The 12245-nt window shown below is 42.9% G+C and overlaps 1 protein-coding gene across 1 annotated transcript in view; it reads left to right on the forward strand.

Annotated features, from left to right (window-relative positions):
• HCN1 (hyperpolarization activated cyclic nucleotide gated potassium channel 1) overlaps nucleotides 1-9273 on the forward strand; it is a 406279-nt gene extending 397006 nt beyond the window's left edge. Inside the window, exons 7-8 of the mRNA XM_057743764.1 lie at nucleotides 1047-1211; nucleotides 8474-9273. Coding sequence (XP_057599747.1) covers nucleotides 1047-1211; nucleotides 8474-9273 — 965 coding nt within the window. The remainder of the gene's footprint in view (nucleotides 1-1046; nucleotides 1212-8473) is intronic.
• Nucleotides 9274-12245: the final 2972 nt, after the last annotated feature.

Below are 12245 nucleotides of genomic sequence, written 5' to 3' on the forward strand. Positions count from 1 at the left end.
AAATTCTTAATTAAAATGAACTTTTTCTTTTTCACCACCAGCATGTAACACCTAAGCAGATATTATGTTTGATTCACGTTTCCAGCACTCACATCAAGGATGTAATTTACTCACTGTGTTTATCAACATGAACTGAAATTGTTTAAATAAGTTCAGAGGAGTGTGAATTTAGTCCCCTTTCAATAATTATTTTCTATATTTCCTTTTATTCAGAGACTGTGCATTTCAGAAATACTTCTCCCATTCCTTTTTTCAAATAGGTTATTTTGAAGCAAAATTGTCCATTATTTTAAATTTTTTAAAGAAGCAAAATCTACAGGACTTTAATACATAAATTTTGGAAAATGAAATAGAAAATCATCACTTTTATCATTTATTTAGCTAGCTAATAAGAAAATCCAAATTTGCAAATGTTTGCTTACCATATATTGGGAATCAAAATCACAACAAAGGATTTTCCTTAGAAGTTACTTAAATGAAAAGTGCCTCTATGCATTTGGAATATAATGTTTATACTGATCTTACTGGGAATATGTGAACTACATAAAGCATTCCTGTAATGCATACATCTGAATCTGTGATGCAGTCTTGCTTACTCATAAGACTTTCTAAGCTGATGATTTTGGACTTACTTTGGTTTCTGTCTATATGATACCATCTGCTCTCTGCCTTCCAGAATTCATAAAAACTTCTATCTGAGCATAGTCCCTTCCTGTTTTCAACTCCATTTTGGATTTATTATTCTTTTTTATGCATATTTTTGTTATTTCAGGGGAATTGGAATGGGAGCTGGAGGAAGATAAATTTGTTTCAGCGTGACTTCTTTTTGAACCAAAGGCCTTAATTGTTTAAAAAAAAGAATATTTTAAGATTGCGTGTTAGCAATCCGATGCTTTTAATTATCAGAAGGGATTTCCTGATAATATTGAAAATGTTACTAATCGTTGGTTTCTCACACCATGAGACTTCCTTTTTTTAATTGCAGTAGGTCTTAATGGCCTTTTATAGAAAATTGCCAGACAAATCTTTCTTCTTTGTCTTTGTAGAGATTTGCCTGTTGACCAAGGGACGGCGCACAGCCAGCGTTCGAGCTGATACATATTGTCGTCTTTACTCACTTTCTGTGGACAACTTCAACGAAGTCCTAGAGGAATATCCAATGATGAGAAGAGCCTTTGAGACGGTGGCCATTGACCGACTGGATCGGATAGGTACTCTGTTCAGTTTTCCTCTTCGTGCACAAGTCAGCTTTAATCTAGTGGGCTGATAAGTATTTGCGATCATAAGTCCCAAATGCTAGTATATAGATTGCTTATTAATTAGAATAGAAATATAGAAACAGCATGGAAGCTCTAGCCATATTTCTAGAAAGATCTGAGGCTTTATCTAACTTTCTCTTCTAAGTGTTCTAGGTTTGTTTATTCATCTCTATTTTTACTAGCTACGCAATCTGATTTCCCCAGTGATACCAAAACAATTTAAATCTTAAGGTAAAAACCAATGATTAAAAATTCTAGATGGCATTAAAATAGAACTAAAAATACAGTAGAAGCAGTCTGTATTACAAACTGAATTTTATCATAAGGGCTTTTTTTAATTTTTAAGGATCAACTTTACATTTATTCTTACGTTAAGAATTGAAAACATGTGCGTTTTCATTGTCTCAGTAGAAACTTCTTGAAATGTTTGTAATACAGACTCAAGCAGAAAAAGCCTAAATAGAAGTGCCCACTTAGATGCTTTACCCTGCAAAACATCAATTTATTTTAAAATCTTTTCTGCTCTCAAATAAAAATATGTAAGTTAGACCTTACTAGTTATACTAGTTCAAAGATTTGAATAATTGCCATAGTACAGTTAGATCAGATTGGCTTGCTGTTAACTTCCCAAGATATGTTAGAACATTCTGAGGTCAGAAGGTGGTATGCATTCATTTTCCAGCCCCAGATCCTCCTCTCCCACCCTACCCTCCTCTGTTTCCTTTCCCTGCTTCACTCTGCTGGCCTTCACATCTCAGTGTAGACGTCACTTCCCTATAGAAACCTTCTATGACCTCCAACCCCTTAATAGTCCGAGTACCCTGGAGCTGTTCCCCATATCCCTGCGAAGTTCTGCCATCACAGCACTGCTTTCATTATTTAAATTGAGCTAGAGATGCTAAGCTTCATGAATGTAGAGACCATGTCTAATTCACTGTTACATTCACAGTAGCTCGTACATAGTGAGTATTGTTGGAAAGAGTTAGGGAGGGATGACGGAATCAATGAAGTCAGAGGAGATGGGGTCGGGGTCACTGAACAAAGAGGTACTTCAGCTGCTTCATTCTTATGAAAGGTAAGGACTTCTTTTTTTTTATTTTTATTTTTTTTATTTTTTGGGGGGTACACCAGGTTCAATCATCAGTTTTTATACACATATCCCCATATTCCCTCCCTTCCTTGACTCCCCCCCCCCTCGAGTCCCCCCCACCCTCCCTGCCCCAGTCCTCTAAGGCATCTTCCATCCTTGAGTTGGACTCCCTTTGTTATACAACAACTTCCCACTGACTGTTTTACAGTTGGTAGTATATATATGTCTGTGCTACTCTCTCGCTTCTTCTCAGTTTCCCCTTCACCTCCCGCCCCCTCCCATACCTCGAGTTCTCCAGTCCATTCTCTGTATCTGCATCCTTGTTCTTGTCACTGAGTTCATCAGTACCATTTTTAGATTCCGTATATGTGAGTTAGCATACAATATTTGTCCTTCTCTATCTGACTTACTTCACTCTGTATGACAGATTGTAGTTCTATCCACCTCATGACATATAGCTCCATCTCATCCTTTCTTATAGCTGAGTAGTATTCCATTGTATATATATGCCACATCTTCTGTATCCATTCATTTGTTGATGGGCATTTAGGTTGCTTCCATGTCCTGGCTATTGTAAATAGTGCTGCAATAAACATTATGGTACAAGTTTCTTTTGGGATTATGGTTTTCTTTGGGTATATGCCCAGGAGTGGGATGACTGGATCATATGGTAGTTCTGTTTGTAGTTTTTGAAGGAACCTCCAAATTGTTTTCCATAGTGGCTGTACCAACTTACAGTCCCACCAACAGTGCAGGAGAGTTCCCTTTTCTCCACACCCTCTCCAACATTTGTGGTTTCCAGAGTTTGTGATGATGGCCATTCTGATTGGTGTGAGGTGATACCTCATTGTGGCTTTGACTTGCATTTCTCTGATGATGAGTGATGTTGAGCATCTTTTCATGTGTTTGTTGGCCATCTGTATGTCTTCTTTGGAGAAATGTCTATTTAGATCTTCTGCCCATTTGTGGATTGGGTTATTTGCTTTTTTGGTATGAAGCTGCATGAGCTGCTTGTATATTTTGGAGGTTAATCCTTTGTCCGTTGTTTCGTTGGCAACTATTTTTTCCCATTCTGAGGGTTGCCTTCTTGTCTTGTTTATGGTTTCTTTTGCTGTGCAAAAGCTTTTAAGTTTCATGAGGTCCCATTCGTTTATTCTTGATTTTATTTCCATGATTCTAGGAGGTGGATCAAAAAGGATGTTGCTTTGATGTATGTCATAGAGTGTTCTGCCTATGTTTTCCTCTAGGAGTTTTATAGTGTCTGGCCTTACATGTAGGTCTTTAATCCATTTGGAGTTTCTTTTTGTGTATGGTGTTAGGAAGTGTTCTAATTTCATTCTTTTACATGTTGCTGTCCAGTTTTCCCAGCACCACTTATTGAAGAGGCTGTCTTTTTTCCATTGTATACTCGTGCCTCCTTTGTCAAAGATAAGGTGCCCATATGTGTTTGGGCTTACTTCTGAGTTCTCTATTCTATTCCATTGATCTTCCTTTCTATTTTTGTGCCAGTACCATACTGTCTTGATCACTATGGCCTTGTAGTATAGTTTGAAGTCAGGAAGCCTGATTCCACCAACTCCATTTTTCCTTCTCAAGATTGCTTTGGCTATTCGGGGTCTTTTGCATTTCCATACAAATCGTAAGATTTCTTGCTCTAGTTCTGTGAAAAATGCCATTGGTCATTTGATCGGGATTGCATTGAATCTGGAAATTGCTTTGGGTAGTACAGACATTTTCACGATGTTGATTCTTCCAATCCAGGAACATGGTATGTCCCTCCATCTGTTTGTGTCATCTTTGATTTCTTTCATCAATGTCTTAAAGTTTTCTGCATACAGATCTTTTGCCTCCTTAGGCAGGTTTATTCCTAGGTATTTGATTCTTTTTGTTGCAATGGTGAATGGGAGAGTTTCCTTAATTTCTCTTTCTGCTCTTCCATTGTTAGTGTATAGGAATGCAAGAGATTTCTGTGCATTCATTTTGTATCCTGCTACTTTACTAAACTCATCAATGAGTGCTAGCAGTTTTCTGGTAGAGTCTTTAGGGTTTTCTATATATAATATCATGTCATCTGCAAAGAGTGACAATTTTACTTCTTCTTTTCCAATTTGGATTCCTTTGATTTCTTTTTCTTCTCTGATTGCTGTGGCTAAAACTTCCAAAACTATGTTGAATAATAGTGGTGAGAGTGGACACCCTTGTCTTGTTCCTGTTCTTAGAGGGAATTCTTCCAGTTTTTCCCCATTGAGAACGATGTTGGCTTTTGGTTTTTCATATATGGCTTTTATTATGTTGAGGTAATTTCCTTCTATGCCCATTTTCTGGAGAGCTTTTATCATAAATGGATGTTGAACTTTGTCAAAAGCTTTTTCTGCATCTATTGCGATGATCATATGGTTTTTATCCTTCAAGTTGTTGATATGATGTATCACATTGATTGATTTGCGTATATTGAAGAATCCTTGCATCCCAGGGATAAACCCCACTTGATCATGGTGTATGATTTTTTTAATGTGCTGTTGCAGTCTGTTAGCTAGTATTTTGTTGAGGATTTTTGCATCTATATTCATCAGTGATATTGGTCTGTAGTTTTCTTTTTTTGTGACATCTTTGCCTGGTTTTGGTATCAGGGTGATGGTAGCCTTGTAGAATGAGTTTGGGAGTGCTCCGCCTTCTGCAATATTTTGGAAGAGTTTGAGAAGGATAGGTGTTAACTCTTCTCGAAATGTTTGTTAGAATTCACCCGTGAACCCATCTGGTCCTGGGCTTTTGTGTGTTGGGAGATTTTTAATCACTGCCTCAATTTCTGTACTTGTGATTGGTCTGTTCATGGTTTCTATTTCTTCCTGGTTCAGTCTTGGAAGATTGTATTTTTCTAAGACTGTATCCATTTCTTCCAGGTTATCCAATTGATTGGCATATAGTTGCTTGTAGTAGTCTCTCATGATGTTTTGTATTTCTGAGGTGTCCATTGTTACTTCTCCTTTTCCATTTCTAATTCTGTTGATTTGCATCTTCTCCCTTTTTTTCTTGATGAGTCTGGCTAATGGTTTATCAATTTTGTTAATCTTCTCAAAGAACCAGCTTTTAGTTTTATTTATTTTTCTTATGGTTTCTTTCCTTTCTTTTTCATTTATTTCTGCTCTGATCTTTATGATTTCTTTCCTTCTGCTCACTTTGGGGTTTCTTTGTTCTTCTTTCTCTAGTTGTTTGAGGTGTAAGGTTAGGTTGTTTATTCGATCATTTTCTTGTTTCTTAAGGTAGGACTGTATTGCTATAAACTTCCCTCTTAGAACTGCTTTTGCTGCATCCCATAGGTTTTGGGTTGTTGTGTTTTCGTTGTCATTTGTTTCTAAATATTTTTTGATTTCCTCTTTGATTTCTTTAGTGATTCCTTGGTTGTTTAAGAGTGAATTGTTTAGCCTCCATGTGTTTGTATTTTTTGCAGTTTTTTTCCTGTAATTGATATCTAGTCTCATGGCATTGTGGTCTGAGAAGATGCTTGATATGATTTCAATTTTCTTGAATTTGCCGAGGTTTGATTTGTGACCCAAGATGTGATCTATCCTGGAAAATGTTCCGTGTGCACTTGAGAAGAAAGTGTAGTCTGTCGTTTTTGGATGGAATGTCCTATAAATATCCATTAAGTCGAGATGGTCTAATGTGTCATTTAAAGCTTGTGTGTCTTTATTTATTTTCTGTTTGGATGATCTGTCCATTGATGTAAGTGGGGTGTTCAAGTCTCCCACTATAATTGTGTTCCTGTCGATGTCCCCTTTTATAGCTGTTAGTATTTGCCTTATGTATTGAGGTGCTCCTATATTGGGGGCATAGATATTTACCATTGTGATATGTTCTTCTTGGATGGATCCCTTGATCATTATGTAGTGTCCTAAAGGTAAGGACTTTTGATTGACGTTTGGTTGTGTCAGCTTTTCTTCTGCACTTTACATCTTTCTTTTCTTCTGTGTGGGTAGGACAGCAGACTGCATAAGAATCTGAAATTAGGTTAGAGAACTAAAGGTAGTATTTGGACATTACCGTTAGACACAACACACATATTAAAAATCATATTGATGACTTAGAGATGTTACAGGACAGAGTGTCCAGGAGACAGTGCCTGTAAAAGAAGTAAGTATACCTAAAATCATCTCAACCAAATTTGGAAATAACCTTCCTCTTTGCGGTATGTGAGGGTTCACGGTAGAGCCAGAGACTGATTTCTGAGCATATGAGTTTTTTCCTAAGCCAGCTAAACATATTTCACAAAGGCATCAAAATCAGGGTATTTCAGTAGAGAATTTCTCTTAATCTGATAGAGCGTCACTCATCTAACTTATGACAGTTAATTTTTTATAAGAAAGTTTGCGTGAAACGGTTTGCCATCAATAATAGAGGCAATAAAATCGCTAGTGAGCCCCAGCGGTCGCATTTTTAATCTTCACACAATTCTCACAGTGCGTTAAAAGTTAGAGTATTTTTCCACAAGGTCCCGGATACTCAGATTATGAAATGTTGACTATCACAGGATCACAAAGAAATATTATGCTTCTCAGTTTTGTGGCCATTGCTTGTAGGTGCATATACCATAGTTAAGGGAATATGCAAAGTAAGCATCTGCATTTGTAAGTCTTTGTTCTTTGGGAAATTGGGATAGTGCTAAGGAGAGAGAGAACTGTTCATTTTGGCAGTCATTTAAAATGATTGCCAGGCGTCCTAGGTGGCACAGTGGTTAAGAATCCACCTGCCAATACAGAGGTCACGGGTTCAATCCCAGCTCCAAGAAGATCCCACATGCCGTGGAGCAACTAAGCCCGTGTGCCAAAAAATAAAATAAAATAAAATGATTGCCTTTCCCAGCAGCCAAGTAAATTATATCTTACATTTCCATTCAAAAATATCCCTTGGTGATTTAGATGTGATACTTTATTTAGTGATGTAGCAAATCAATTTACTTTTCAGTTACCATATTTACCTGGGTATTATTTTATTGATGGCATCATTAAAAGTCACTGACTCTCCCCTCTTTCATCAACCTACAATTGATGCTAATTGTTATTTTGCCAGAGAATGTCCTCTTATTGCAAACCACTCCAAAGACAATAGCGAGGAGCGGTGGTGCTCACGGAGGCTCTAGAGTGAGCTGGGAGCTTGCTGCACGCGGTGCCCCTCGATCCTCCCCACAGCCTCTCAGAAGAGGAAAGATTATGAAATGGTTCTCAACCCGGCTGCACCTAAGAATCCCCTGGAGAAATGTGATTTTAAAGTACCAAAGTCCGGACCCATGTCAGCTATGCTGATTTAATTGTTAGGGCGCAGAGGGAAATCAGGGACTCTTAAAGCTCTAGAGATGAGAGGAGTATGCAGGGAGAGTAGAGAATCGCTGGTGCAGGGCGCCAGTGGTCAAAAGCAGAGGCATCTGCGGCTCAGACCTGCATGTGGCCGTCCCCGGGGGCGACAGTGAAAGGCAGCGGGCGGGGCAGCGGGCGGGCGCGACCCGGGCCACCACTGCCGGCAGACACTCACGGGGTGCACGTGTGGCTGCGTCACAGCCCCCGGTGACTCCGCGGCCCGCTCTGCCGGCCTCCTTTCCCCGCTCTGTCCCTTCTCAACCGCGTTTTCTTGGGCGTCCCTCGGAACCTCCCAGGGTTCCAGCCTCCTTTCGGGGGACGTGGGATGACGAGCACGTCTAGCTCCAAGAGCTGTGGATTAAATAGAGCACGTCTGCCTGAAGCCTTGGGTACAGTGCCCGCCACACAGGCTGGGTTACGGTGTCCTTTCTTGAAAAAGAAGCTTTACACTCAAATCTGGATTTCAGGCCCCGTCTGATCCCGGTGCCCTTTCTCCTCCCAAGGTAGCCCTCGCGCAGATCTCTCCATTTTTCCGTAAGATGGCTTTTGCCATGCGAGAGCCTTTTCCGTTGGCCTGTGTAGAAGGGAAGAGGTCCCAGAAAGATGCCGGCCGCGTGGGCGGCGGCAGCCGCGGTGCGCTCGGTGCGCGAGGTGCGCGCGCGGCGCTAGGCCGCCCCTCCGGCCGTGGTTCCCGCTGGAGGAGCCGCTCGTGCCCGGCGGTGCCCTCAGCCGTGCGCAGAGCCTCTGAGGGCCTCTCTTCCTCTCGCTGACAGGAAAGAAGAACTCGCTCCTTCTGCAGAAGTTTCAGAAGGACCTGAACACCGGCGTCTTCAACAACCAGGAGAACGAGATCCTGAAGCAGATCGTGAGGCACGACCGCGAGATGGTGCAGGCGATCGCCCCCCTCAGCTACCCCCCGATGCCGGCCCCGAACTGCGCGCCCCCCACGCCCGCCCCGGGCCCGCGCGCCAGGACGCAGTCCCCGCCGGCCCGCGCGGCCCCCGGCCCGGCCCCCGGCGGCCCGCGCGGCCCCGGCCCCGGCACGCCGGCCGCCCCGCCGCCCGCCGCCCTCTCGCCCTGCGCCTACGGCCCCGCGGCGCGCAGCCCGCCCGGGCAGAGCCCGCTGGCCGCGCGAACGTTCCAGGACGCGTCGCCCGCCGCCTCGCAGCTGTCCCTCGTGCAGCCGCCGCCGCAGGGCCCCGGCGGCGCCGCCCCGAGGGCCGAGGCGCACCGCAGCACGCAGGCGCTGCCCAGCGCCGGCCTGACGCGGGAGGTGCGGCCGCTCTCGGCCTCGCAGCCCTCGCTGCCGCACGAGGCCTGCGCCGCGCCCGGCAGGCCGCGCCCCGCCCCGGGCGAGGCCCCGGCCGCCCCGCCGCCGCCCGCCGCGGGGGCCGGGGGCGGCGCGCCCGCGCGCCTGGCGCTCTTCCGGCAGCTGTCGGCGGGCGCCGCCCCCCCCGCCCGCGGCCTGCCCGCCGCGCCGCCCCCGCCCGCGGCCGCCACCTCGCGGGAGGCGCCCGCGGGCTTCCGCGCGGACCCCGAGGCCGAGAAGCCGCGCCTGGCCGCCAACTTGTGACGGCCGCCAACCGGTGGTGGCCGCCGGAGGGGCTCGGTGAGCGAGGACGCCTGGGACCTGGTTCCCTCCCCCCGACGGAGCGCCGTCGGCCGCTGTGAAGAGAGGGCGTAGGCAGCTCTGGCCGGCCTGCGACATGCAACATGCAACATGCAACATGCAGCACACACACACACACACACACGCGCGCGCGCACACGCACACACACACACACGCTCCGAAATCTGTACCCGAAACCTCAGGAGAGCTCAGAAGGCTTGGTCAGCGTTCAGGGTTACATGTCTTCCTTTCTTTGAATCATTAAAGGGTTTGAAATGGTGTAAGATGATTTGTTTTTAACCTGCTTCTACTTAATTCCTTTGATATATGTATGTCTCTGTTTCACGAAGAGGTCTTGGAGTCCATGGAGACCGAGCTCTGATGTTAAAAAGGCAGCTCACGTGGGCTCCTGAAGAGCACCCGTCGGAACGTCGCTCGTCAGCCGTGTCTCTGCGTCTAAAGTGTGCATCACTGATGACGGAGGATTAAATGGCAGATCCCGTTTTCTAGACCTAAGTTGTGTTTCGGTGCTTTGAATGTTGCATTAGGGTAAGGAACACACCATACGCTTGGCCTGGTAGAGACGAGCGTGGCCGCTCTTACGACTGTCTCTCACCCCAGACGTGCTCACGGATCCTTCAGAAAGCGGGGGGGTATTTCTCCTCACGTGTGATCGGACTTTTACCAAGACTCAGTCAATGTTCGTTGTAAATAACTTTTTCAGCCCAAACAAAAAATAGCTCTTCTGTGCTCTATGAAGGTAAACGTCCTCATTTAAGAGTTTACTTTTTCTGCTTCACTTCAAAACTTAGAGTTTTAAATTTTACCAAACCTAATGGTGACAGCTATTCAACGGTAATGCAATGGCTTGAAACCTACGATATCATTTTAACCTGCAATGTTTTATGCAAAATTGTATGCTCGATTCTACAGATTGCTTGTATTACACCAAAAATCATTACTTTTCTTCCTTCTGCCATAATCAAGCATCTGAAAATAGTCCCTGCATGCTTTTTGGGGAAAAAAAAAAAATAGGTTCAAAGCAGTCATTGTAGGGAAGGGCTTACAGTATTTCTCGTGTCTAGAAAGTATAACCATTGCCTATCTTAAAATTCCTGTAAGGCTGACTTGGATCTCTGACTTAAGTCTAGAAGTGAGGTTTTCATAATTTCATTTAATGTTGTTATTATTATCATTTAAATACTGATTTGTAAACCACTGCTTGGTTTGGAGTTGCCAGTTGTGTTCTGTGTCTTCACTGTACCTGATGGTTAACCGTGGTGTTCATTTACAAAAAATAAATACACTGTAGCATCACGTCTGTTTGGGAACACACACTTCGCTCTTTGTGGATTGTAACTAAACGGCTGGTAGATCTTAAAGCATGTGGTGACTAACACAGCCCTCAGATAGGAGGTGTGTTATTTTGAATGTGCTGAAAAAAGTACGGACATGGAGACAGCAAGCAGGGGTCAAGCTGAATGTCTGTGCGCATCGTTTTTTTGGTTTGTCTGTTTCCTTCCCTCTTTTCATGATGTGTGAACATCTTCTTCTCAAAGAAGTCCCTTGGAAATCATTTGTGCCTAACACATCCCACGAATGTGGTGGATGACTGGAACACAATTGGAAGATTCCTAATGACCGACTTCCGTAAATAACCCGAGTTAAGAGAATGACCTAAAGTGGAGGTCTTCCGCATCTCTGACGCTGGCGATACGTTTAAGAAGAAAACAGAGTACGCGTTAAATGGGGCCAGGGCCTCTAGATAGACTTGAGGACAGAAAACAAAAACGAAAGCAAAACCTCTGCAGTGGACCCGTGCTGCCTGTTACGGCTCTACGGATATAGTACTTATAGTACCAAAATGAGTTGTTTAATTTCTAACAGATCCCAGCTTGTGTGGAAGGAGTCTGCCGTGCTAATCGCTGTGATGTTATCATGAACGTGCTGGTGACCGATGCTGGCGCGTCAGGAACGGTGTAAGAAAGGGATTGTTCAGTCTGCCTAGGACCTCTGGGGAAGCTGCAAGACCATTTACATATCAGTACAAAGCTCTTTTATTTTATTAAAATATTGAGAATTAACTTCAATTTATTAAGATCATGTACTGCTCCTTTAAATCATTAAAGGTTTACATTTGATAGGACTAAGGGGTTTGGTAGTGAAATATTTTTATATATATATAAAGTGTTGGATTTTTATTTTGAGCACTATTGGGAAACATAAGCAAAACTGAACTGCATGGTCTTTCAGTGTAACCATAAGGTTTTTATTCACTTTGTAATAGAACGGACAGGAAAAACCCTAAGGTTTACATGTCAAACTAATAAAGTGGTACAGGGTAAATTATATACATATATATGTATGAATATATATACTTAGGTTAACAAAAAAACTGACTCCCACTCCTGTAACATAAAAGTCCATTGCTAGTTGAAAAGTGACCTCTTTTCTCTGTACATAGGTAAGCCCATAAGTATGGAGTTTTAAACTGTACAGAAAGAAATGTATTATTGGTCTTTCTGCTGCTGGAAAGTAGTAAAATAGCTGATTCTTACAACAACTGTATGATCAGGGATGAGTTAGAGAATTTCTTTTGTCTTTGCTCAAAGCCATACATATATAAATATATATAAAGATTATTAATAAATTGAACAGAAAATAAACTAAAGTCATGAATATTTTATTTTATCAATATACGCTAATCAAATATTTTGTCTTATCACAGAGTACAGATTTGCCTCTGTCTTTCTATCTTTATATCGAAAGGTTTCCAAGAGGGCTTTTACTTGATAATCATTATAAAATTAATTGTAGGTATTCTCTAACTATGGAAAGAAAAGGGCTTAAATAGAACATGGATTTCCCAGCTATTCCGGTGTTTTTTTACCTCTTCTATAAGGCACGAGCTGAGTTTTGTTTTTTTTTCTTAGACT

This window comes from Hippopotamus amphibius, chromosome 1, assembly GCF_030028045.1.
Source record: "Hippopotamus amphibius kiboko isolate mHipAmp2 chromosome 1, mHipAmp2.hap2, whole genome shotgun sequence".
NCBI classification, from domain to species: Eukaryota; Metazoa; Chordata; class Mammalia; order Artiodactyla; family Hippopotamidae; genus Hippopotamus; species Hippopotamus amphibius.